This window comes from Ovis aries, chromosome 2 (genome assembly GCF_016772045.2).
Source record: "Ovis aries strain OAR_USU_Benz2616 breed Rambouillet chromosome 2, ARS-UI_Ramb_v3.0, whole genome shotgun sequence".
Taxonomy (NCBI): domain Eukaryota; kingdom Metazoa; phylum Chordata; class Mammalia; order Artiodactyla; family Bovidae; genus Ovis; species Ovis aries.
In genome coordinates this window covers 242,285,323-242,312,922 of record NC_056055.1, presented here as the reverse complement: position 1 = coordinate 242,312,922, position 27,600 = coordinate 242,285,323, and the positions used below count along the sequence as shown (strand labels likewise).

At 49.7% G+C, this 27,600-nt stretch overlaps 1 protein-coding gene across 3 annotated transcripts in view; it reads right to left on the bottom strand.

Moving 5' to 3' along the window:
- Positions 1-1,414: 1,414 nt before the first annotated feature.
- Positions 1,415-27,600, bottom strand: part of STPG1 (sperm tail PG-rich repeat containing 1) — a 61,950-nt gene continuing 35,764 nt past the window's right edge. For 2 of the 3 annotated variants that reach the window (XM_042244563.2, XM_042244565.2), the window contains 4 exons: positions 24,559-24,667; positions 17,120-17,285; positions 5,816-6,006; positions 1,415-3,752 (listed from right to left, as the gene is read on the bottom strand). In XM_042244563.2, coding sequence (XP_042100497.1) covers positions 3,676-3,752; positions 5,816-6,006; positions 17,120-17,285; positions 24,559-24,667 — 543 coding nt within the window. In that variant the 3' untranslated portion in view covers positions 1,415-3,675. Of the gene's footprint in view, positions 3,753-5,815; positions 6,007-13,609; positions 13,724-17,119; positions 17,286-24,558; positions 24,668-27,600 lie in introns of those variants that run through there. The other variant, XM_042244564.2, reaches the window with a different exon arrangement.

The following is a 27,600-nucleotide window of genomic DNA, read 5'->3' as shown; positions in this document are numbered from 1 at the left end:
CATCACCGGGAGGGTGAAAGCGCAGGGTGTGTGGAGTGTCAGCACGCTGACAGGCAGGCCAGAGGTGCTCAGCATCTGTTCCTTTCCTTCCGGAACCACCGGAAGCAGGAAGGTGGTCTTCTCAACCTTGACCGCACCTTGGAATTCATCACCCCAGCAGCTTTTATCCCTGCTGCCCAGATCACACCCTACAGCAACTATATTAGATTTTCCAGGATTGGGGCCAGACTTCAGTACCTTTAAAGTACCCACCCCCCATCCCCCGATACCACACTGTGCACTCAAGGTTGAGAACCACTGCTTTAAAGAGGTTTAGAGCAGTGGTTACCCCGGCCTTGAGCGCACATTGTGGTATCAGTGCTTATACAGACCTCGCCACCTCTGAAACCTGCCAGGGTCTGGAAGGGACTCAGACACACAGGGAACCATGGGGGCCAGGGCACTGCCTGCTGCTGAGCTCAGGAGTAGGTCCCGGGGCTCCCCATATATGCCCTTCACTGCCTCCAGCAAAACCTCTGAGGCCCACTGCTCGCCCCTCCACACGGAGAGACAAGGCAGTCAGTGCCTTAGGAAGGCTGTTGGGAACTCAAAGAAAGAGAACCCTGGAAGCCTTGAGGAAATGCTGCCTTGCCCTCAGAGAACATCAGGGAACAAAGGGCAGCTCCTGAGGCCGACAGCGGCCATTCGGGGTTTGCCTTTCCTTCAACGAGTGGAAAAGGCAAGAGGATGAAGGTAAGCCCTCGCCAAAGATGGGTCACTGTATAAAGCCAGCTGGTAGGGATGCCATCCTCTGCCTGTAGGAAGCTTCGCGTGGTAGATAATGAGTGAGCAAGGGGAGAGAGGGATGGGTGGGGGCCTCAGGAGAGAGGGAATGAAGGAGTAGTGAGGAGATGAGGAGAAGGAAGGAGCGAGGGAGGGGAGGACAAGTAAGCTGGCAGGCAGATGGATGAACGCAGGGAGGGCCAGACGGAGAGTTCAACAGCTGAGTATTCACTGCACCTTTGGGCTCCCCTGGGGGCTCAGTCAGTAAAGAACCCGTCTGCAATGCGGGAGACCTGGGTTCGATCCCTGGGTGGGGAAGACCCCCTGGAGGAGGGCATGGCAACCCACTCCAGTATTCCTGCCTGGGGAAGGCCATGGACAGAGGAGCCTGGTGGGCTATAGTCCATGGGGTCGCAGAGAGTCAGACACGACTGAGCGATTCAGCGCAGCACTAGACCCTTGCTACTTTTAAGTGTGGCCCATGGACCAGCAGCATCAGCATCACCTGGGAGCTTGTTCAAAACACACCTAAAACTAGTACAATGTTTTATTTCAATTATATATCAATTTTAAAAAAGATATGTAGGCTCTCAAGCCCCACCCAGGTCTATAGAATCTTGGAATAAGATCTCCAAGTGATTTTCATGCACAATAAAATTTGGAAAATACTTTATTAAAATATCAGTGTATCCTAACCCTAACTAGACTCTTTGTAATCACACCAAGAACTTTCACAAAGATACCACAGCCCAAACCCTACCTCAAGTCAGTTAAATCAGAACTGTGAGGCTCGGGCCTGGGCCGTATGACTCTCAAACGGCTCCCGAAGTGATCCTACCACACAGCTGGGGCCTGGGGATCCTGGGGCTGGACGGAGCCGTGAGCAGCCTACAACATCTCCAGAGAGGCTGGGTACCACTCAGACACACCCTCAGAGCTCAGGGTCTCAGCTCCAGCCCTGTCTTCTATGGAACACAGGTCCTGCCTGGCCAAGAGCAGCCCTGACGGTGCCCCTGCCATTCTCCTCCCAGAGTGCCCACTTTCCTGATCCCACTGCGAGGAGTTTCTACAGAGGCAGTCCTCACCTGCACCCGGCGCAGGCCCAGGTGTCCCCGACAGAAGCAGCCGGTCTTCTTTTCCATGCAGTCCCACCAGCCTCAGCCTGCAGGGACCCCAGGGCTGGTTGCTTCCAGCCCAGGGACCAGCTAAGGATCCCTGGGGTCAGAGGGACCTAAAAGTCAAGGCCTTTAGGTCCAGCCATATTGTCAAGAGTCAAAGAAAGGTGTGGCTTCAAGTGTCAGCCTTAAAGGGGTCTTCCAGGATTCCTAGTGCCCAAGTGGACAACTGATGACTGCAAAAGAGTCTCCTTTAGCCTGAATAAAAATTTTTTAATTGAAATAAGGTTGTTAACATCTCCAATCGAGAAGTTTCAGGTTTCAAAATTTCCCAGGTTCTCCTGGAGAATCTGCAGATCTGGCGATAGGTAGCAGGCCTTTAGAGGGACACCGGCCTCAGCTCCCAGACCTCCTCTTGCCTCACCTGTTTCGCTCCCTGCCTTGCCCACCCAGCCCTGGAAGTGCTTGACCTTGAGCCTCCAAATTCTGCTCCAACCTGACCCCTAGGACAAGCTAGGACCAGAGTGGATGCAGCACAAGGTGTCTGCCTTTAGGTCCCGACCCTGGACGCTCCTGGGGCCACATTCCAGGCTGCCTCCTGGTCATCCAGAGCAGTGGGGCGCTTGCCGGGAACCTAAGGTTTACAGCAAGGCCAGCTTTTGTGAGAAATGAGAACTCAGTTTAACTGGACACGCTGTTCCATCCTCCTCCTGCCCTCTTCCTCAGCAGCCCTTCCCTGAAAGGAGAAATAGTCAGTGGCCAGTTCCGAGCTAAAAGTCACAGAGCAAAGTCTAAGGAGAGAGTCAAGGGCAAGCGGGGGCACCGGCAGGTGTAGGAGAGGGCGCAGGGGGCTTCCACTTACAAAAGGCAAAGCCATGGGGGCGGCTAGGGAAGGAGGGCTGTGTGGTTAACTCTTGCTCCCCTGGGTTCCTTGAGAATCCCTTCTCCTTGCCAAGGGGGGGCTGACTTGGCAGGCCCGAAAAGGCTCAGTCAAGATCATATTCAACTTGAGCAGGGGTGAGGGGGACAGAGACCGGGCCAGGGAAGGGGAAAGCCGGGTGAAAGGACCTACAGGCGCCCCGCAGAACCGCTGTGCCCGGGACTCTGGCCCCAGAGGGTCCTGCCTGCACCTGCCCCTTGGGCACAGAGCCAATAAACGGATGGGTTGGCCTCCCCTGAGGGCGGGTGATGAGCTCACGAGACCACGGTGATGCCCCCACGCTCTCCCTGAGGTGAGACACAAGGCCTGAGCTGGGGGACAAGGGCCAGGCAACCCCTCCAGGTCCCTGTCACTGTGCCTCTGGGCCTTCCTGGCCCCTAGAATTCTGGGAGGGATGTGGAGGTCAAAGGCCAAAGGATGGGAGGGTGCTGAGGCCACGGCCGCAGGGCCCCGGCTCAGCATCAGGCTTCGGGATGGGGCATTGGCCGGCGGCGGCCTCCTCTTGAAGGCCAAGCTTCGTGAGCTGCTGGCAACTGAGCAGGGAGGTGTGCAGAGCCATCCTGGATGGATGTGAGGGGTGAAGTGACCGAGGCGGGGGCTCTGTCCACCCCTCGCTTCTGCTCAGGAATCCATGGGGCTCAGTGCGGGGTGGGCGGGGGTCTCCATACTCCAGGGGGCAGCTCAGGACAAGGACAAGCATGGCAGTCCGGTTGCAACAGCAGGCAAGGGATGAGGGGAAGGGGGCAAGGCCACCCTGTGCCACCAGCTGGCACATACACACGAGATGGGCATTCCCTGCTGACTCCCTGGGGTGCCTGGGTGGGTGGCTGGGGGTCTCCTTGAGCTCGAATGCGGCGACTACAACACTGGGATCCATTTGTTGTCCTCATTGTAGAGAAAGGACTGCTTGCCAGGGAATTCCGGCCTGTACGTGGCTGTGGAGAGAGAGAGAGTGTGTTGAGAAAGAAAAGGCCAGTCCTCAAGGCCCTTACAGTTGGTGTCAGAGAGGGCGGGACCCCCTGATCAGGCCCCCTGCACCCGACATTGTGGGGAGCCAGGGAGGTAGGGACTGGCCCAAGGTTGTCGGGCTCTGAAACTGGACTCAAACTCTGGTTTCCCACCTTCTTCAACTCACTAGCTTCTTTAACAGAAGAAAATTTGCAAAAGAGTTGTATAAAATTTGAGGGGGGCTGCGGAAGGAGGAGAGCAATAGTCTTAAAGAAGCTGAGGGTCAGCTTAACAGGGTTTTGCTTTGATTTAGTTCAGAAATTAAAACAAACAAACAAACAAAAAAAACACCCTGACAACAGCAGTCAGGATCACGCAGGGCTTGGGAACCACAAGCTGGGGTGACTGGAAACTCTTACACTGACGCAGATTTGGCTCACGAGGGAGCCGCTGACAGGAAGCTACCACGGCTGTCTAGGAGGGTCTGCATACACCGGAAGCCAAGAAGGCAGATGTTTGCAGGTGCTTAGGCGGGGGGCCCGCGGGGAAGCCCACCTTGGCCTAGGGGAACACAGCAGCAGGAACGAGCCTGCACCTGCGCTCCAGGCACCAGCCTGGAGAAGATGCTCAGAGAAGGCTCCTAGAGGACCGGGCCAAGCAGGGGCAGACCAGGATCCTGCTGTCCCCGGGGTCCCCACGCTCACCACTCACATGGCGCCTTAGTACGCTTGCCGGACCAAGCCGAGCTCTGCCTGGACTGGCCAAATGAGCCCAAGGTTGAACCTCTGCCATCTAACTGGCTTGATTCTCACTATATTTCCAGGGACAGAGCCATGGGAATGCATTCTTCCTGTCCGGTCTACCTTACACCTTACTCACCTGTGTGTGTGGAGGGATGGGGACGCCTTTGGGGGCTGGCACCGGACTTGAGTCATCTTTGCCTCCCTAGGGTGGGAGCCTCAGAGATACTCATTGGAAGACTGACCTTCACAGGCCTGGCAGTCCCCGAAGTCCTGCCGTCCCCCTCCCATGTCACCTGCCCACCAGCCCACCTGTCAGTCCCCAATGCCATCAACTCTGCCATCATGGGGGCCGTAAATGGCTAAAGAGCTCCACTGAGAACTACAAGTAGGTGTGGGGGTGGGGGAGTGCAGACCACCCGCTGGAGCAAGTCCCCCGGCTGTCAGCTCTCAGGCAGATCTTAGGGGAGTGGGTGAGTAAGCGGGTCCCACCACTCAAGCTCACCTGTACAAGGGAACAGAACTAGGTGGCTTGAAAGAGCTGCTCAGGTGGAGCCCTGGTTTATTTCAAGACAGATAAGGCATCAAGGGAAGAGAGTCTGGGTCTCGGCCTTGAAACTCCTCCTCGGGCTGTGACACCTCGCTCTCTGGGCTCTCCCCATCTGGGAAGTGACCCCGTCAGATTAGAACCACAGCTTAAACATTTTTAAGAACATGAACTTTTTAGACAAAAGCTGTGGCTCTTTCCCCCAGAAAATAATGTCTGTGTGCTCCAAATCTGCAGGCAATTTCAAGGTCACAGACCCCCTACAGCCCATCTTTTTGCCTCTTGAAAACGGCATTCCTGTTGTCGCTGTTGTCTAGCCACTAAGTCATGTCCGACTCTTGCGGCCCATGGACTGTAGCCCACCAGATGCTCTGTCCATGGGATTTCCCAGGCAAGAATACTGGAGTGGGTTGCCACCACCTTCTCCAGGGGATCTTCCCAACCCAGGGGTCGAACCCACATCTCCTGCATTGGCAGACAGATTCTTTACCACTGAGCCACCAGGGAAGCCCCTGAACATTCACAGCTCTCATTTGCAAATCCTTGGCCTGGATCATCTCTAAGAGCCCTTTCACCTTAAAAAAAAAAAAAAAAAAAAACACCTTTCCTACTCTGAAAGTGTAAGCTGAAAAGTCTTCTCTATCCACTCTAACCCCTGTAAACTGTTTGGCAAACAGCCTATAAATCCATGGCATTTGAAGGCCCAGGAATGACAGACAAGTCCAGGTTTAGTTTTTACAATCACTGAAACCAGTCCTCTGACCTGGGCCGGGCAGGCCTGGCTGGGACGGCCCCGCTGTCCACCGGCTGGTGTTGGACACGAAAGACGCACTGGAGATGAAGTGCTTGCGGGGCCCCGTGTAGTCCACGATCTCGTACTGCCCGGGGCCTGGCAGAGGCGGCTTCGGGGGCAGAGGCAAAGGCTGGGCGGAGAAGTTCAGGATGGGGTTTCTCCTTTAGAAAAGACAAATCGGGAAGGTGTCACTAAGTCAGTCTGCGGAGGAAGTGGCAGGTTTTAGCTGTAGCGCTGAGGCTCTACAAGAGGACTGGATGCGGCGTAGGAGACCGGTTTCTGCTTTCATCTCCACTGCCAGTGGTCTGGGGGCCCTGGACCTCAGTCTCCTCACCTGCACAAGGGTGATCACAATAGGACCTACCCCATAGGCTTGTTGTCAGGGGTAAACGAGATGACACCCTTAACACATGGTGGTCAGGACAGGGCCCAGAACAGAGCGAGAGCACGGTACACAGGGTTGCTGAGGGTGGCTGATGTCATCGAGCTGATCGGGAAAGGCAGACAGCATCAAAGCCATGGACCAGCTCTGATCATGTGGTCGTGCCTGGCTGGAGCTCAGGGTAAGGAACTGAGAAAGCTTCCATTAGGTTAAACAGCTAGCTGAGGGAGGGATTAACTTTTCCTTCTAAACCACATGCCCTAGCCCTTGCTTCAGCCCTTCACTTTATGGCAAAACTGAAATGTGAAAAAAAGTACAGGGCGGACACACAGTGCACATTCAAGGAACATACTTTTTAAACGAGAGAGAGTTTTCTGGAAACCGCTTTTAAATTGCTCCAACTTCATGCTTCCTTCCCTCATCCATTCCCACAGTAAGAAACAAGAAGTGCCAAAGAGCATGTATATTTTAAGACTAACAGCTTTATCGGTCTTTCAATTTACCATCTAATTTTTAAAGGGACTTTTACCCTTGTGCTAAAAATTCTAAAAACACATTTGATCAGAACAAAATGCAGATTGACTGGAGATATAAACTGATATGGACAAGCCCTGCCGGGGTTGGTTTCACTTATCCGTCTAAAATAAATTTAAACGTCTCTAAGTGGGATTAAAAATAACTGACATAATTTGCTGGGCACAGCAAAGACATGAAATAAACTAATATTTTAACAGGGAAAAAAAAAAACTAAGGCCTCACTTGGGCTCAACGGGAAGAACATTAGTGAGCCTCTTGTGATGCCTACATGGCCAGGAAACGGGATAGGCACCCAGAATTCCCAAGGTTTGCCTTCCCAAGATTAGAGGTTGCCCTGGCATTGATGTTTCACAAACATATTCAATGTTTTTCTGGCAAGGCAGGAGGTAGGAGTGGAGAAACACTGGGTTGGAAATCAAGAGACCTCTGGATAACAATCACCAACAACTGAGATTTCGATTGGTTTTAGTTCTGTCTCCCCGTCCTTCAGGAAAGGGAGTCTTCTAAAGCCTGTGATTGAGAGAATAAAGAGAGATGAAACCTGTACCTGAACCCCTCACTCTAATTCACTCTGAGACTGAGTCTCCCCATCTGTAAAATGAGGGGGTTGGACATGATAACCTCTAAGCTGTGACCTCCCATAGGGCCTTGATTCAAAAAGTCCCACCAGGGCAGGGGAATGTGGGCCCCTCTCTGGGGAACTAAGATCCCACATGCCACAGGGCAACTAAGCCCAGGCGTCCTGAAGCCCATACACCGCAACGAGAGTCCACGCGCCCCAAGGAAAGATCCCGCATGACACAACGAAGACCTGACACAGCCAAACAAATAAAAAGAAAAGAATAAAGAGAGAAAAGCGCTCAGGTAATGAGCACAGGTGAAAACAAAAAACAAAAAACAAAGAGATCCACTGGGTTGCCCAGGAACCCTGAGATTACAGTGAGGATCCCTCTTCTCCCCCAGCCACGCCATAGAAGGGCTGCTCACTCCCACCTTCTCCTCAGGTCTTGCACCAAAAGATAGGAGAGGTTTCTCAGAGCCCCGAGTGGCCCCGGGAGACGCACCCCAGCTTGACATCAACCCATCCAAACAGAAGAGGGACTGAGATCCCCAGCGCAGGAATTCCGGTGCCCTTTGGCCAACATCTTCTGAAGAGAGGTGTTCTTAGACTCGGAGAACTATAGGTGACCTAGAGATGTCTCATCCAACCTCCTTATTTTGCTAAAGAAGTTGGGGCCCAGAGAGAGGAAGTAAGTCACCTGATATGACAGAGCAGGTGGGGAGTCGTGCTGGCTCTGGAACTCAAGTCTTGGTGCCTAGCCACGTGCAGAGGGCCCCTTGGCAGAGGGGTGTTCTTGATTTTCAGAGTCACATAGGCCTGAGTTGGAATGCCAGTCAGCCAAGTCCCTGGACCTCTCTGTTCCCTCCTTATAAGGGGACGGAAGACTGGAGAAAAGCTACGTCAGGCCCCCAGCAGAGCGCCAGCACACAGTACGTGCTCAGTAAAAGGAGTCATTGTTATTCCTGCCATCCCCTGCAGTACCACTGCCCGCTGCCTGATCCCACATGGGCAACAGAGCCTCTGAAAGTGAGGTTAGGGGACCCCTCGCCAGAGTTACCTTGAGGCAGGGTGGACACGCCCATTGCCAGGGGGTGGAAGGAGTGCTGTGGGCAGCCTACTTGAGGCTCACATCTTGGGAAGGAGGAACAGCTGGCTTGGATGCTTGTATTTAGAATAAAGGTGTCCCCGGGGAAAGGAGGAAAAATACATTGCCTTCTGGAGTTTGGGGGAGAATAGGTACATGTATATATATGGCTGAGTCCCTTCGCTGTTCACCTGAAACTGTCACAACATTGTTTGTGAATCGGCTACACCCCAACACAAAATTAAAAGTTTAAAAAAATTAACTGAAAACAACCATAGCAAGAAGCTAAATTAGTCCATGAAGTTTGAAAATGAAGATGAAAGTCTTAACAAAGTTTGAACTTCCCCCAGATCACACCTCCCACAGGGCCAGGTGACCTCCCAGCCTTGCTCACTAATGTCAACACCACCCGGGGCTCATTTTGAGGGAATAGCTTAGCCCAACCACTTCTACCAGGTCTAACCTGAGGCTGGACTATGCCACTAGCCATTTTAGGGAAGTATATACATCTTTATATACTAGGAGTTGCCTGAATAGCATATACATTTATGCAAAATAAAAATCACAGGTGTGCCTGAAAAAAAAAATACATTGCCTCCTTTCTTTCCCTCCAGTTTGCATGGAAGAACTGATTATATATAGTGTGATCCGCCACTCTCGCCTTATTAATAAAAGCTGGAGTCTAGCTGTTCTGAGCACCTTCAGGAGTTTGATGAGTGTGTGGCTGGCATCATGATTCCTGGAAGTCAGAGCTGGAATGGGCCAACCACCATATGAGGTCACCCCATGGGTCTGGGTCACCCCGAGCCCAGTTCTTTGAGTAGACTGAAGTGTCTACTCTCCTGACCAGCAATGGCCTGCAGGGGGCTGGGCAGGTGGGATCAGTCTCTCACCAGATTCTTGCTGAGAGTGAGTGAGAGCCGTCCTTCACCCTCCCCTCCATCCACGTGTCCAGGAGAGGCTTGGCCCCACCAACTCAACTTGTGGATCTTTGGAGAGCGTCAGCCCCATATATGGCTCTGTGCCAACACTCTGGGGAGTCCAGACTGTAGTGGGCTAAGACACAGACCCTGAATGCTCCCTAGGGTTGACAGTCCACTGCTAGGGACAATCACGACTGGTGATGACTCAAGGCAGTACAGGCTTTGCACTCAGACAGGCTTGAGTCTGAATCTCCACCTCCCAGTCCACTAGCTGTGCATCCTTAGAAAACTCTCTTAACCTAAGCTTGAATTTCTTTATCTGTAAAGCGGTAGATAATAATACCTGCCACCCAGGGCTGTTATGAAGATGAATGAGTGCTGCTCAGTTCAGTTCAGTCGCTCAGTCCTGTCCGACTCTTTGCAACCCCATGGACCACAGCACGCCAGGCCTCCCTGTCCATCACCAACTCCCAGAGTTTACCCAAACTCATGTCCATCAAGTCAGAGATGCCATCCAACCATCTCATCCTCTGTTGTCCCCTTCTCCTCCCGCCTTCAATCTTTCCCAGCATCAGGGTCTTTTCCAATGAGTCAGTTCTTCGCATCAGGTAGCCAGAGTATTGGAACTTCAGTATCAGTCCTTCCAAATAACACCCAGGACTGATCTCCTTTAGGATGGACTGGTTGGATCTCCTTGCAGTCCAAGGGACTCTCAAGAGTCTTCTCCAACACCACAGTTCAAAAGTATCAATTCTTCGGGGCTCAGTTTTCTTTAGAGTTCAACTCTCATATCCATACATGACTACTGCAAAAAACATATCATTTTTCTAAAACGTGAAATGTTAGAATAGATTCCAACTGGGTGAATCCAGAAATCTCCCTTAGAATGGGTAACATTTGCCCTGAAAAGTAAGCAGGAGTTCTTTGGGTAGAAAGCGTGGACAGCCAGTCATGCTCAGTGTGTGCATGCTCAGCCATGTCTGGCTCTTTGTGACTCCATGGCCTGGAGCCCTCTAGGCTCCTCTGTCCGTGGGATTTGCCAGACAAGAATACTGGAGTGGGTTGCCATTTTCTACTCCATGGGGTCTTCCCAATCAAGGGATCGAACCCATGTCTCTTGTGTCTCCTGAGAAGAGGGCATTTCCTACAGAGGAAAGAGCAGGTGCAAAAGCCTGGAAGTGGGACAATCCAGGACTGGGCACAAGGAGCCAGAGGCTGGGCCCTGGACCGCCTTCAAGCCTCCATCCACCCATCAATTCTGGGTTGTTCGCTTGGGTTTCTGACCATCCCCCTTACAGACCCTGATGGAGAGTGAGGAAAACTCCTACCTATGGCCTGTCAATGCCACCTAACTCCCAGGTCACCTCTCAGAAACACCCAGCACAGTGCTATCCAACAACTCCAGGCCTTGCTGTGCTGGTCCGTTTTCCAGGAGCACCTCCTTTCCCTGGGAACTCTGACCCCCTCTTCACTTCTCACCTCCTCCAGGGAAACTCTCCCAGCCACATTCCTCCCCGTTTCCCACCTTCCTTCCCTGGCTCCACAGAGGAGCATGGGTTTTGGAGTCAGAGAGACCTGGATTCTCTGCTCCACCTCCTGAGTGAATCTGGATCCTCTGTGAACTCTGTGTAACCATCCCGACCAGTGATGGAGCTGGAGAACACTAGACAGTGTGAAAGCTCTGAGCACCGCGTGGCTGGCCCCTCAGAACACAGCAGCCATTCTTCTCTGCAAGAAACACAGTAGCTTTTCTATGCTTTCGACTTTCCTAGCTCTCTAGCAGAGGGGACGGTGCCTTATAAGATCCTCTGGAGGAGGGCATGGCAACCCACTCCAGTATTCTTGCCTGGAGAATCCCATGGATGGAGGAGCCTGGTGGGTTACAGTCCATAGGGTCCCAAAGAGTTGAACACGACTGAAGCGACTTAGCACGCACGCCTGGTGTCTTATCCATCTCTGAGGCCCTGGTCCCTATTCCTGAGAACATTTGCCTGACTCCCGAGAAAAGCAGGGGGCCTGAAGCAAGTAGGGGAGCCCAGGCATCTAAACCCCGCCTGACAGTTTTATCGTCATCCAGGGCTGATCCTTCTGTGTCACTGTGGGGCTGGGCAAATCACTGGGGTCAGACTGGATCAAGCCCAGGGCAGCCACAGTGCATTGTGACCAGGGCTGTTATGAGCCTCTTCACCCAGCTATAAAAGCCAATCTGGTTCTGCCCGGTGGAAAGAAAACATCTATCAAAGGCTCTGAGTTGGCCGCAACTGGATTAAGTTGTGTTTGCAGCTTCCAATGTGAGCTATTTGCAAATCACCCTGAGAATAATGAATGTCTCCCAGAAAGACTCAGCGGGTCACTGGGGGAGGGCATCGGAGACCCTCGGGACACTCCCAGGCACAGATTCACTCTGCCTCAGGGATTCCCAGGGTCGGGAGGAATAAAGGGGCAATTTTTTCTCATCATTAAAGGGCAGCCGATTGCCTCTAGGGTGGAATGTGGTATCTGTTTAACCGGGTAGCGGGTGACAGATTACAGCCGCTTGGGAAGAAGCATCCCATATCTAATTGAAAATCCCAGGGGAACTTTAGGTGGGTCCAACGTAATTACCCAAATTGGAGCAGGGCCAACGGGGCTTGATTCTTCGGCTCTGGCTGTGACAGGACAGCGTGTCTGAGCAAAACCAGTGGCTTAAAAACTCCAGGAAGCAGATCAAGGGTTAGAAAGATGTCAGTGGGTGTTTCACCTGGTTGCTGGCGTGAGTTGGAAGGCAGCACCTAGGAGGAACTATTTTGATCTCCAAAAAGCCCTCACCCTGACTCACCCTGAGCCCTTGAGTCATCACTGTGACAGATACTGAAGACCTGAAGAAATGAAGCCCTAGCTGATGTGCCTCCTCCAAAGACCCCCTGGGAGCTGCGAAATCCTCTTAGCTTTTGAGTCAGCAACGTGGCCATAGCAAAGAGATGCTTGGTGATGTGTTCTGCAGCTGAGGAGCCCAGAAATGACCACACCAACACCCCTCCAGCCCCGGCATAGTATCTGCCCTGCAGGACCACTCGAGAAACATTAGGTGAGTGTAGAGGACTCACTTGTTCACACATTTCAATAAAAGTACAAGCCACACTCATAGAAAGCTTATAGTGTGCCAGAACTAGTGAACTGCGTGGATGGACAAAGGAGCCTGGTGGGCTCCAGTCCATAGGATCTCAAAGAGTCAGACACGACTGAATTGACGTAGCATGCCTGCACAAGCCCATTATAAACTGTCAGTTCAGTTCAGTCGTTAGTTGTGTTCGACTCTTTGCAACCCTATGGACTGCAGCACACCAAGCCTCCCTGTCCATCACCAACTCCCAGAGTCTACTCAAACTCATGTCCATCGGGTCGGTGATGCCATCCAACCATCTCATCCTCTGTCATCCCCTTCTCCTCCTGCCCTCAATCTTTCCCAGCATCAGAGTCTTTTCAAATAGTAAAGTGTTCTTGCCCCAATTCCCAGAGGGCGAATTTGAATTCCCAGGGAGTTAAGTGACCCTCAACCCTGCCCCCAGCCTCCCAGGGGCTAGTGAGCGGGGAAGACAGGAGTCTCGGGGGCCTGAGCCCCTGCATGTGCTTATGCCCATGACGCCACAGCCTCTTCAGCCATTCCCAGCTCAGGAGGCCAGCAGCGGTCAGTGACATGGGCTCAGCCACTCCTGCAAGAATGACCATCTCCCCTGTCCTTTCTGCATCCTGAAGAAAGCAGAGCCCAAAATACCATTTTTTGCAAACTGGAACCCCACCCGGGAACAGAGAAACATGCACGTGGCAGCAAGAGAAATAAGGACAGGCCCCCCACGTCCCGTCACATGCACGTGACCCCCGGGCTTCCAAAACAGAGACATGGTGACGATGCTCAGATTCTCCACCGCTGCCCCACACAGCCCCGGGGATCTGAGTATGAGGAGGCTAGGCGGAGCAAAGTCTCAGAATGTTGATGGGGAGGAAACAACGCAGACCTTCTCCGGGGCCTGGCAACCCCAGGACAGGACAGGTGCTCCTCCCTCTCCCTCCTCCCCAGGGTCACAGGAAAGGAAACAGAATTTGAATGTGAGAGACTGTGAGTTTGGATACTCTTAAAATGTGAGAGACTGGCGTTTGGATGCTCCTGAAATACTACCATATCCAGCTGTATCTTTTCTTTATATTATATCCCTTTCTCCATCATCCACCATCAACAGATGGATGCTATTTTGGAATAACCAACAACACGCTTTAGCTTTATCTCTTTGCTTTAAAAAATGAAATTACGGATTTCTCGATTTCACCCTTTCCGTGTCAACTCAAAAGGATATCCCGGACCTTCCTCTGTGGGTCCAGGCTGGCTCCATGTTCACTGTCCCCAGATGCTCTCCTGAGGGACAGACACAATGAGCAAAACTGGGTTATGGAGTGTCAGAAATGGAAAGATTTCCCCTCTTTTCACACATGGAGAAACAAAGTCCCAGGGAGGCACCAAGGGCAGCCCCCGACCCCAGAGCCTGCCATAGAAACTGGGGTGCCATCCAGTCACCAGAGTGAACCCAAGTTTAAGGGACACTGGGTCTGATGTGTCCCTTTACTGCAGCACCTGTCAGAGCCTTGAACAACTTAACAGACCTTCTCAGAGCCCTTAACAAGTTCATGTGCACTGCGATGCTGCCAGGGGCAGAAGGATGGTGTGCAGCAATGCCTAGGTTTAGTAAGGAAGCACCATCCATTCAGGAGGCATCACGGAGAGCCAGTGGGCCCAGACTACCGCCAGATGCGCCAGCAGCACTGCCCTGACCCTGCTGGAAAGATGGCCCTTGAGGATGTGTGTGGCCACGCAAACTCGGGGCCCCACCACCCCGCATTTGGGGGCACATTCCTCTGCCCTGCTCTGGAGTTGTTCCTGGAGAGCCTGGCTGAAGGAATGCAGGGTGTTCTGTTCATCTGAGCTCCCCAAAGCCTCCAGCTCAGCACCAGAAACGGCTAGGGCCTGCTGACCGATGGAGGCAAATGCCGTAAAATGAGACTGTTCTAAACCACTGGTCCAAACTCCAATGAAGGTCAAATGACACAGCTCCGAAGAAGACAGCTGAACACGCAGCACTCTCCCCTCTCCTCTCATGGGTTCCCTGAAGAAGCTTCCAGAGTTGGGATGGGGGCTTGAGCTGCCACACCACAAAACAACCGCCTCCTCTACCCTCACAAACCCTCTCTGGGATATAGAAGAACAGCGGCTGTAATAAGAAGAGTGAACGATTTTCAAGCCCTTTCTCATCTAATCCACACAGGTTCTTATGCTTAGTCACTCAGTTGTGTCCAACTCTTTGCAACATCATGGACTGCAGCCCGCCAAGCTCCTCTGTCCATGGGGATTCTCCAAGCGAGAATATTGGAGTGAGTTCCCATGCCCTCCTCCAGGGGATCTTCCCAACCCAGGGACCAAACCCACCTCTGCTGCACGGCAGGCAGATTCCTTACCGACTGAGCCACCAGGGAAACCCAAGAATACTGGAGTGGGTAGCCTATCCTACTCTTGCGACCCCATGAACTGCAGCTCACCAAGCTCCTCTGTCCATGGGGATTCTCCAGGCGAGAATATTGGAGTGGGTTGCCATGCCCATCCCACAGGGGATCTTCCCAACCCAGGGATCGAACTAGGGTCTCCTGCATTGCAGGCAGATTCTTTACCAGCTGAGCTACCAGGGAGGCCCTGGTTCTTATCTGTACTTAATAACACAGGTTCTTCAGTTCAGTTCAGTTCAGTTCAGTTGCTCAGTCATGTCCAACTCTTTGCGACCCCATGAATTGCAGCACGCCAGGCCTCCCTGGCCATCACCAACTCCCAGAGTTCACTCAAACTCACGTCCGTCGAGTCAGGGATGCCATCCAGCCATCTCATCCTCGGTCGTCCCCTTCTCCTCCTGCCCCCAATCCCTCCCAGCATCAGAGTCTTTTCCAATGAGTCAACTCTTTGCATGAGGTGGCCAAAGTACTGGTTTCAGCTTCAGCATCATTCCTTCCAAAGAACACCCAGGGCTGATCTCCTTCAGAAGGGACTGGTTGGATCTCCTTGCAGTCCAAGGGACTCTCAAGAGTCTTCTCCAACACCACAGTTCAAAAGCATCAATTCTTTAGCGCTCAGCCTTCTTCACAGTCCAACTCTCACATCCATACATGACCACTGGAAAACCATAGCCTTGACTAGACGGACCTTTGTTGGCAAAGTAATGTCTCTGCTTTTGAATATGCTATCTAGGTTGGTCATAGCTTTTCTTCCAAGGAGTAAGCGTCTTTTAATTTCATGGCTGCAGTCACCATCTGCAGTGATTTTGGAGTTTTTATCTGCACTTAATTACATGGAAACATGGAGGCTTGGGGAGAAGGAGTCTCTGCCAGAGAAGGAGCTGTGATCCCCACTCAGGTCTGCTGACCCTGAAACCTGCCCTCTCTCCCACTCCACTGAGGGGCAGCGTTGCCCAAGCCAACCCAGAGGCAGGGAGCCCCTGACATTGGAAAGAGCCTGTTCTTGGAGACTTTCCCGGTCCCAAGCCTTGCAGCATGTGAAAAATGTCAACATACAGAACCCCAGATCCTTAGGGCATCAGGGACTTAGCTGGAGGACTCCATCTGAGGTCTGAGTCCCGGCTCCAGGTCCTGGGTTGGACACAGCAGGCTCACATCTTGCTCCTCTCCCTGACCCCTGACCTCTGACCCCTTGTCCTGGGCTGATGGTCTGATCAGACCCAGTGTTGCCAGAGTTCCTGGCCTGCCCACCCTCTCTGACCCCCTGTGGCTATGGGCCCCACCAGCTGCCTGACCTCTCTGGAGGGTCCCAGGCGGCCACACCTTTAGTCCCAGCCCTGCTGGTCAGCCCTCCCTACAATCACTGCTGCCTGAGAGAATTATGGAGGGGTTCGGACTTAGAAATGACAGGATGACTGACCTTGATGGTCTTAGTTCTAGAAGTTCTAGACCCGTTTTGAGGAATATTAAGCCCTGTGAATTTTTGAGTCTCTGAGGGGAAAGAAAGTAACATTAAATGTATGGGAAATTAAAAACAGTAACAGAAATCCCTATCATCACGTTCAAAATTTGTTTTGAGTCACCATTCGTACCTACTATGTCAATACTTGGTTTTCAATCTGAAAGCAAAGTTCAGATAAATTGTCCCCACTTTACAGTGGAGGGCGTGGAGGCTCAGAGGGGTTAGGGCAGGGCTGATGGTCACACAGCTCAGAAACAGCAGAGCCAAGGTTCAAATGCAGGAGGTCTGACCAACTCTAGAGTCTAGGCTTTTAACCTATCAGTACAAGACTATGAGAGCATCATTGCTCCCATATATCCTGCCACCCCAGTGGAGGTTTTCTAAAAAATAGAATAATATCAGCACCAGGGGAGTACAGCACTGTGGGGAATGTTGGACGATCCAAACAGTCCTGAGCCCGAGTCCCAGAGGCACCTCCTTTTAGCTGTGTGGACTTAGGCAAGCCTCTCAGCCTCTCTGAAGCCTGACTTCCTTCTCTATGAAGCAGAAACAATCATTCCTACAATAAAGTTGTCATGATCTTTGAAGATGTTAAGTTCCTGGCACACAATAGTTGCTCAATAAATACGATGCACTCAGCAAGTAGTTCTTGAGCACCTGCTGTGTCAATAAGCGCTCCATGAGAGCTACCCAGCCTGTGTCTGCCGAACTGTGACACCCCTCTCTTTCCCCCCATGTTGGGGTCCTTCCCCAGAAACACCTTTCAGAAGAAAGATCAGAATAATCAGGACTCACGGGATCAGAGTCTTTTTCTGAACTTTGGGATGACCATTTGGGTTGTAATAACCGGGTCCTGGGCCTGTTGACGTCAGCTTTAATCCACGGTTGGTTTTTGATTTGAAACAAGACATCAATATTTTTGGCGACTGCTTCACAAGGGATTCATTGACATCATAATGCCCTGAGAGGAAAGAAATTTTAAGACAGAATAAATAACCCTTCTCAAATAAATAAAAAGCAGTGCCTTACGCCTAAGAATACATTTAATAACTATAAGGCAGTATCGCTCCAGGATGGTCAAGTAATCGGGTCCGCCTGGAATAACTGAAAATAACATTCACCATTTAAAGAATGTGTGTCCATGCATCACAGACTTAACTCATTTAATCCTCACAGCAGCCCTGCAATGTGGGTATTAGCACATCCATTCTGAACATGAGGAAACAGACTCAGAGACATTCAGTACCTTGCCAAGAGACATTCATCTAACCAGAGGCTAAGCCTAGCGTCTTCCTGTATAAACTAAGGACAATAATTCTTCCAACAACCGGGAGGCTACGGTAGTAAAAGAACCTTTTAGGTTCCTGGAAGGCGGTAGCTGTTCAGTAACTGGTATGCAGTTTGTTGTTGTTGTTGTTATTTAGTTGCTAAGTCATATCTGACTCTTTTGGGACCCCATGAAATATAGCCCGCCAGGCTCTTCTGTCCATGGAATTTTCCGGGCAAGAACACTCGAGGGGGTTGCCACTTCCTTCAGGGGTTCTTCCCAACTGAGGGATTTAACTTGTGTCTCCGGCACTTCAGGCAGATTCTTTACTATTGAGACACCTAGGGAGCCCAATAATTCTTAATTATGTAATTCACAAATATTTATTGAGCACCTTCTATGTGGACCCAGAACCATCTGCCTTCAATGTCCACTCATTTCTATCATACCCTGTCTCAAGAATAAAAGTACATTGTGCACAAAGCTATAAGGAAGAAGAGAATGATCTGGGCTGAGGTAAAGAGGGAGCAATCTCACCCCTAAAGAGCTGGTGGATTAGTTACTTAGCTGTGTCCAACTCTTTGCAGCCCCATGGATTATAGCCTACCAGGGTCCTCTGTCTGGTGGATTCTCCAGGCGATAATACTGAAGTGGGCTGCCACGCCCTTCTCCAGGGGATCTTCCCCTCCCAGGGATTGAACCTGTGTCTCCTGCATCCCCTGCAGTGGCAGGCAGATTCTTTACCACTGACCCACCTGGAAGCCCAAAGAGCTGGCAGCCCTGTAAGTGGGTACAGGCATTTCAGGGTGCAAAGCAGCACTAGTAGGCAAAGGCCTTGAAGATGCTGCCCACTTTAAATATATTTATATATTGATATGTAAAAATATATGAAAGAAAGTGAAGTCACTCAGTCGTGTCCGACTCTTTGCGACCCCATGGACTGTAGCCTACCAGGCTCCTCCATCCATGGGATTTTCCAAGCAAGAATACTGGAGTGGGTTGCCATTTCCTTCTCCAGGGGATCTTCCTGACCCAGGGACTGAACCTGGGTCTCCTGCGTTGGAGGCAGACGCTTTACTGTCTGAGCCACCAGGGAAGTCGTGTGTGTGTATATACTTGTTTGTGTCAGGTCTTAGTCGCATCACATGGGGTCTCAAGTTGCACCACATGGACTTGCCAGTTGTGGTGAGCAGGTTCAGTAGTTGCGGGCTCAGATGTACTTGCCTCGCGGCACATGGGATCTTAGTTCCCCAATCAGGGCTCGAACTTGTGTCCCCTGCATTACAAGCCAGATTTTAACCTCTGGACCACCAGGGAAGCCCTCCAAGATGCTGCACACTTTGACCCTGGTTTCCCATTACTTGGAAATTGAGAAAATTATTCAACATGATGGAAAAGCTCTAAGCCTAAAGATACACACCACAGCAGTAGCTACAGTGTGAGACATGGGGACGAGCATAAAGGTCCAGGTTCAAGGCAACAGTTATGAGGGAAAAGCCCACTCTGGTGTCATATCAGCCCTGTGGGTAGTAAATGCAAGGACTGTGAGGCCCATGGCAGTGTTCTTGAAAATCAAGGTGAGAGAAAACAAGTAAAATAAAGCCTAACAGTCTATACTGCATGTACTATATCAATGCACAACTGGATACACATGAATTAAAAATAGGTGGGAACCCAGAAAAGTGGGGGAAACTACATTAATGGTGGCATTGTGCATGCCAAAAAAATTGGAAACTTTCTAAACATCCTAAGGCTCATTTTGTTTTAAATGAAATCAACTTTTCCATTGCAAGATCACTGAAAACAGCAATATGGGATCTATTAGCAAGATTTTACTTAAATGGGAATAGTGATGGCAAAAGTGAAGGGAAGAAGAGTCTTCGTGGAAGCAGGTGGATAGATTATCTCTGTGCTGAAGGGCAATTTGGTCACAAATATCAAAAACCTTAAATATTTTACATACCTTTCGACTTAGCAGTTTCACGTTAGGCAATTTATCTAAGGAAATAATCTCAATTGTACACAGGTGTGAGCTATAAGGATGTTTGCTCCACTCTATTTATATGAGTAATCGGTTTAAAACAACCTAAATCTCCAACAAGGGAGCATTTTTTCCCCTTAAGTTATGGCACCACTGGATAATGGAATACTACACAACCATCTGGGCTTCCCAGGTGGCACTAGTGGTCAAGAACTCGCCCGCCAGTGCAGCAGACTAAGAGACATGAGCTCCATCCCGGGGCCGGGAAGACCCCTTGCAGGAGGGCATGGAAATCCCACTCCAGTGTTCTAGCCTGCATAATCCCATGGATAGAGGATCCTGGTGGGCTATGGTCCACAGGGTCAAAAAGAATCAGACACAACTGAAGTGACTTAGCACACGTGCATTAACAAAAGATGTTCTAGGAGAATTTTTATTTTTTTAAATCAGAGGATAATTGCTTTACAAGATTTGTGTTGGTTTCTGCCATACATCAGCATGAATCAGCCACAGGAGGGTTTTTAATGACATGAAAAGATAGTCCCAATATACCCTAAATTTAAAAAAAACAGATGTCCAGTTAGCAGCATTTATAATACTGGTATATGAGATGGTTAGATAGCATCACAGACACAATGGACATAAATTTGAGCAAACTCTGGGAGATAGTAGAGGACAGAGGAGCCTGGCATGCTCCAGTCCATCGGGGTCTCAGAGTCAGACACAACGTAGCAACTGAACAATAAAACAATATTTCTCTCAAATTATCTTCCTGTTTCATTTACACACATATTTATTTTTTAATTTTTATTCCCCTTACCAAAAAAAGAAAGTTTAAAGCAATGCTTGATTATAAAATGTTAAAAAGCAGAAGCAAGCAGGAAAGGCATTTATGCTCTCACAGCCCAGAAAAATCAGGTGAATACTCTGCTGCAGTTACTCCTGGTCCTCTCGTGCACCAGATGCTGGCTCACGGCGCTGGGCCCACAGTTCGGATTAAATTGTGTCACCCACCCTTTTTCTTTTTGGAAAGCTATTCTTTATTTTTTGTTGCATGAACAGTATCTTATTGCTGCTTTCATTTGTATTCCTTTGGCTTTTATTTATTTTTTATAGCTTATTTACTAATTATTTTTGGTTGCACTAGCTCTTCATTGCTGCTCTCAGGCTTTCTCTGGTTGCAGCGAGCGGACCTACTCTGTGCTGCAGCGTGTCGGCATCTCGTTTCGGTGGCTTCCTTGTTGCAGAGTGCAGGCTCTAGACCTGTGGGCTTCAGTAGTTCCACGTGGGCTTTAGTTGCTCCATCACACGCGGAATCTCCCCAGGTCAGGGATTGAACCTGCGTCTCTAGTTCCCTGCATTGGCAGGCAGATTCTTATCTACTGCGACACCAGGAAAGTCCACCCCCGTTTTTCAAGTGACACTTTAAGACAGAAGTATTTCCCCATGTTCTTATAACTTTAAAAAAAAAAAAAAGAGGAATAGAGAGGAGATCTGGGAAAGGTCAGTTTTCATTTCGGTCCCAAAGAAGGGCCTTACCAGGGAACGTTCAAACTACTATACAGCTGTGTTCTTTCACATGCTAGTAAGGTCATGCTCAAAATCCTTCAAGCTGGGCTTCAGCAGTTGGTGAACCGAGAACTTCCAGATGTAGGTTTAGAAAAGACAGAGAAACCAGAGATCAAATTGCAACATTTGTTGGATCATAAAGAAAGCAAGGGAATTCCAGAAAAACATCTACTTTTCCATTGACTACACTAAAGCCTTTGACTGTGTGGATCACAACAAACTGTGGAAAATTCTTAGAGAGATGGGAATACCAGACCACTTTACCTGTCTCCTGAGAAACCTATATGTGAGTCAAGAAACAACAGTTGGAAGCAACCAGACATGGAACAACTGACTGGTTCAAAATTGGGAAAGGAGCATGACAAGGCTATATATTGTCACCCTACTTATTTAACGTCTATGCAGAGCACCTCATGCGAAATGCTGGGCTGGATGAATCAGAAGCTGGAATCAAGATTGCTGGGAGAAACATCAATAACCTCAGCTATGCAGATGACACCACTTTATGGCAGAAAGTGAAGAGGAAGTAAAGAACCTCTCGGTGAGGGTAAAAGAGGAGAGTGAAAATGCTGGCTTGAAACTCAGCATTCACAAAACGAAGATCATGGCATCTGGTCCCATCACTTCATGGCAAACAGAAGGGGAAAAAGTGGAAGCAGTGACAGATTTTATTTCCTTGGGGTCCAAAATCACTGCAGATGGTGAGCGCAGCCATTAAATTAAGAGAGACTGGCTCATTGGAAGGAAAGCTATGACAAACCTTGACAGCATATTAAAAAGCAGAGACATCGCTTTGCCAACAAAGGGTCATCTAGTTAAAGCTATGGTTTTCCCAGTAGTCATGTATGGATGTGAGAGTTGGACCATAAAGAAGACTGAGTGCCGAATAACTGATGCTTTCCAATTCTGGTTTTGGAGAAGACTCTTGAGAGTCCCTTGGACAGCAAGGAGATAAAACCAGTCAATTCTAAAGGAAATCAACTCTGAATATTCATTGGAAGGACTGATGCTGAAGCGGAAGCTCCAATACTTTGGTCATCTGATGCAAAGAGCTGACTCATTGGAAAAGACCCTGAAGCTGGGAAAGATTGAAGGCAAAAGGAGAAGGCGGCCGCAGAACATCAGATAGTTAGATAGCATCACTGACTCAATGGACATGAATTTGAGCAAACTCCGGAAGATAGTGTAGGACAGGGAGGCTGTTGTGCTGTAGTCCGTGGGGTTGCAAAGAGTCAGACATGACTTAGCAACTGAACAACAGCATCAACAAGAGAGGAGGACGGTGGGGAAGTGCCTGGCCTTGTGCTTGGAGCTTCCAGACTTTAGAAAATCCTGTCAGCCAATGTGTAAAGGTGGGCATTCTACTCAGAACTGAAGGCAGACCAGACAGGGCCCTTAGCCCCGGGGGGGCCAGGCGCTCAGAGCAGCTGCAACACAGCAGGAATTCCAGTCACAGTTCCACATCTGGTTTCTTTCCACACCGGGAGAAGCCGAAACCACAGCGTTTTCCCAAGAGGTCTAAGCGGGTTGCTTCTGTCAGCGGAGCCGATTCCCCAGGCTCTGGCCTCTGGCAAACTGGGGGACACTGGGGGAGTCTTTCAGGAACCAGGCCTCAGAGCTGGATAAGGGGCCTGGATTCAAACCCGGGTGTGGAACCCTGTGCCGGTCACATGCTTTCTGTATATCATTTTTGCATGTTAAGTAGGGCTGTGATAATAATAATGCGTGCTAAGTCACTTCAGTCATGTCCGACTCTTTGCGACCCTATAGACTGTAGCCTGCCAGGCTCCTCTGTCCACGGGATTCTCCAGGCAAGAATACTGGAGCAGGTTGCCATTCCCTTCTCCAGGGGATCTTCCCAACCCAGGGATCGAACCCACATCTCTTACGTATCCCGCATTGGCAGGCAGGTTCTTTTACCACTAGTGCCACCTGGAAAGACCAATATGATAATAATAATAAGCCACATTCTTTGAGCACACAGGTGCAATGATCCCTGGGGCTTTGAAAGCTTGTGACACACAGTAGGAACTTAACAGATGCTACTGCCCATGTCTCCCCTGCCTGCTGTGTTTCAAGGGGCCCCTGAGGACCCTCCCAGAGGGAAGGGCTCCCCACATTCCTAGGCTCACTGGTGGGACCTCTGGCCCAAACCCAGAGGTTTGTTCTGTCTAAACAAACAAGGTGGGGTTTTGCCCGTGGTGATGCAAGGCAGGGAGCTTTAGCTGGGGCTGAACCTCCTAATTAGGGCTGGTTTTGTTATTCAGCCTCAGACTGATCTTCTCAGCTTTAATCTGGATTTGCTGAAATCTGACATGTGCTGCAATTTTATCCACACCCTGCTCCGAGAAGCGTCACTGCAGAGACACTCCTTCCCGGCTCCTCCTCTGGGCTCTGGGGCCCAGAGCTCCCTCGGGGGTCTCTGGGACCCATTTGGGAAGGTCTAATGTAACCAGTGTTCCTGGAGTGAGGACTGTTATGTCACCAGATCTCTCTGGAAACTTTTCACTAAGGCTGGTGCGGGGCACAGGACGGGCGCAATGCCTGTCTCCACCCAGCAGGGAAAACGTTTGCCAGCAAGCCCTGTGCGTTCCTGAATCCCAGGGTCAGAAATCGCCTCGGGAGGATGGGGGTGAGAGGCTCCCCTGGGCTGAGGCCTGCCATTTCTTAGCTGTGTGGCACTGAGCCAGTTGCTTCGCCTCTCTGGGCCTCCTTTGCCTCATCTGAAACATAGGACTAAGAGTACGGCTCTTGGAGGACAGGTGCGTGAGGACCGCGTGCAAAAAGCACAGCGTAGGCGCTCTGTGAACAGAGCGGTTTCCCAGCGATTTGATGTTAAATGATGAGGCTGCTGGCCGGCTTGGGAGGAAAGGAATATCGCAGCCCAGTGCTCAGGGGTCGCCCTGCCTTCCCCCCAGGGTCTGCGATGGCACCTGGGGTGTGCGCACAGGCACCCTTCAGGCTCGAGAAGACACCTCTCCAGCTGCTGCCCGAAGCAGGTGCGCCGGGTCTGAAAGGGAGGCAGACCCCGGGGGCCGGCTGTTCTTCCACTGAGTAGGGAGCTGGTCCCCTCCTCTTCCTATATCACCTGCCTGCACCCCCACACCCCGCAAAGCCTGATGTGAAAGTGTTAGTCTTTCCGTCTTGTTCAACTTTTTGCGACCCCATGGATGGTAGCACTCCAGGCTCTTCTGTCCTGGGAATTCTCCAGGCCAGAATATTGGAGCAGGTAGCTAGTCCATTCTCCAGGGGATCTTCCCAACCCAGGGATTGAACCCAAGTCTCCTCCATTGCAGGCAGTTTCTTTACTGTCTGAGTCACCAAGGAAAGAGACTCCCCCTGAAGGAGCGGGTGCCCTGCTGATCAGACCTGAAACAGGAAGCCTCAGGTCAAGGCCAGTACAAAGCAGCTGCTTACCTGGGGCAGGTCCTGTTTTAGAAACAGTGAAAAATCCTCTCTGGGTTTTGGACACGAACCCAGCTCGGGCACAGACGTTATTTGCCTGCTTGCAGCAAAAGTCGGAGGCCTGGGGGAAGAAAACAAGAGCAGCACGCTCAATGCCTTTCTTTTCTTTGTCCCTCTCGTCATGTCAGGATGACTGGCACTTTGGAGTTAAAAAAAATTTTTTTTAAACCCGTTCTCAGGAAATAAGCAGATGTGAGTGGAAAGGGTCACACTGACTGTGCCTTCACCTTCGCCCCAGCTGCAGGGGGGGACGACTTTTCATCAGCAGCCAGGGCCTTGGGGACCAAACGCAACACCGAGGACGGTGCCCTGGGCCAGCCTGCAGACTGGGCTTCCCTGACCACCTCCCTCACTCAGGGAGGGGCACCCTGCTCAAGCTGTTTAATGTCTCTAGATTTGAGTTTTTTTCTCAAGATGGATCAGATTATTCTTGCTCGACTTGAGGCAAAGAGCCATCGGGGTGGGGATGGGGGAATGCCCAGTCATAAATCACCTGCCAGAAAGTGGGCTTTTTAAAAATGTATAATGTTACATATAACTAGAATATGAAGAAAATCACTAAAATTTTTACTGAAAGACATAAAAGAAAACGTGATAAATTGAAAGATAGATTGCGTTTCCAGATTACCCAAAGCTATAAAGATTTCCACCCAATTTATCTGTAAACTCAATGCAATTGCATTTAAAATCCACTGGGACATTTGTAAGTTGACAAAAGAATCATAAACCTAGAAGGTAAACATGTAGGAAAACTTAGAATACGTCTAGCGATATGGATTTGGTTAAGATAGACACAGTAAATTCACCCAAAGCAACACTTTGCACTTTGAAACGTTCGTGTAGCTATAAAGTTATTGACATGGGAAGATGGTCACAAAATAGTATATTGGAAAAATCTGCAATATGTTTAGTTTGAGCCCAGTTGGGTAAACTAAACACACAAATAGAAAAATAAAGTTTAATAAATAAATAAATAATAAATAAATTAAAAAAAAAAGTTTGTAAAGGTACCTAGGCAAATTATTTTCATTACTTTTTCCTCTATGATTCTCATTCTTTTTGAACACTGAGTCCTACATATCCCCATTCCTCACTGCTCAAATAATCCTTCTATAATTGCAGGATATAGGACTTACAAAGAAACCGTGTAACTTAAGATTGTGATGAGATTTACAAAGCACTGTGTCGTCTTGACTTTTCTGGACTGACCAGAAGATAAGAATTTTGGTCGACTCAGGCAGTATACAGTTGAGAGTGTTCAGAACTCTAAAAATAATTCTGGAAAAAAAAAAAAGAACCCTGAGATCGTTCTTACGATGAATCATAAATATGTTAAATGCCAATTGGCAGTCAGTCTCCCATATTCGTTAGATAAAAGATGCGATAAAGTTGTACCTGCCATGGCTGGGACTATTTACTGAATGAGTGAAACTGTTTGCTGGGGCCAAGATGGCTTGATTTTCTGTGATACTTCTTTGTCCAAAAAAAAAAAAAAAAAAGTTTCTGAAGAAATGCAGATGGCATTTTGATTTTGTGTTGACAAAGGTAGAGGAATTCAGTTTTTCTCAGGGTACCAAATGGCCAGACTGCCTGCAGAGAGGGCAAACAAAAAGATCAGATGGGCCAGGCTAATTATTGGACACGGGGAGAGGAGCCGGATGCCGGAGAGGAAGTAATAACAGGGCCCGAGGGAAAGGCTTCGAACAGAGAATCTGGGGGACTACACTTTAGCAAAGCCAGAGAGAGGCCTTGACAGCCTCAAAGCACAGTGTGGCTAACAGGATTACTGCATTTCTGCTGCTCGCCCGTTGACTCAACCATTGTTCTCCAGGTCTGAAAAAAGCCTCCTGTAGACAAAACACTGCTTCAGCTTTATTCTTCGCCGAGACAGAAGAGCAACAGAAAAGGGGGACATTTTTGTAAACCTACACTGACTGTATGTCATGTGTATTTCACCATTAGACTAAGAAAAGAGTCAGCTCCACTGGCAGATTAAAAAAGAACGAAACAGATTGATTGTATTGCCATAAGAGGAAGAAAAACCTCAGATATTATTAAGAAGAAATGCATGCATACGATGGACAGTATAATCCCAAAACTGAGGGGGGGAAGAGGACAAGAGTATGAACAAAACTGCCCCTGGTTCGGTTTGGTTTTGTAATGTATTTATTTATTTAAATTGGAGGATAATTACTTTACAATATTGTGATGGTTTTTGCCATACACCAGTATGAATCAACCACAGGCATACACGTGTTGCCCCTGGTTTTTGATGGCTGTTTGAGGAGCAGAATGATAAGGGACTTCTACTTTCTGGTTTGTGGGTTTCTGTGATGCTTGGATGTATCTTATGATGAGTGTGTCTTACTTTCAGAGCCACATTAAAACAATAATGAACAAAAAACCTGCAAACTAAAATTGATCTGTTGGCAGGAGGACAGAGTTCTGACTTGGGGGGTGGTTGTTCCTTGATTAACAAAGGAAGTTATGCCTTTAAGATATAAGCATTTATTGCACGCTTACTGCATACCAGGATTGGAGCTGAGCCTTCAAGGAACAGTGGATTGGGGACATGAAGGCATGAAGCGCTAACTAGAGCACCCTTCAGCTCCCCCCAGTAGGTCGCAGAGAGGGGGCACTCACCTTCTCTGACCACTCAGTCTAAAATATATGCCTACCTCCATACCGCATACATATTCTCTTTCTCAGGCGCCAGCTGTTTGTCTTCCTCAAAGCTGGCCACAGTTTGCAGTTATTTTCCTTGCAGGTCTACTATTTCTCATCTTGAGTTCCCCACTGGATTCTAAATTATATCACTGGCCCAGAGAAGTCACACGACTTATGAAAGGAAGCCCAGCAGGGCTGGAACATGGAGACTCTGATCACTCCCCAGTTTTAAACCTCAGCACCTAGCTGTTCTCACTGGTGTGCAAATGGTCTCTTCAAGCTGAGTGACTTTGCGCAAGTCCCTTCACCTCTCTGAACCTCAACTTC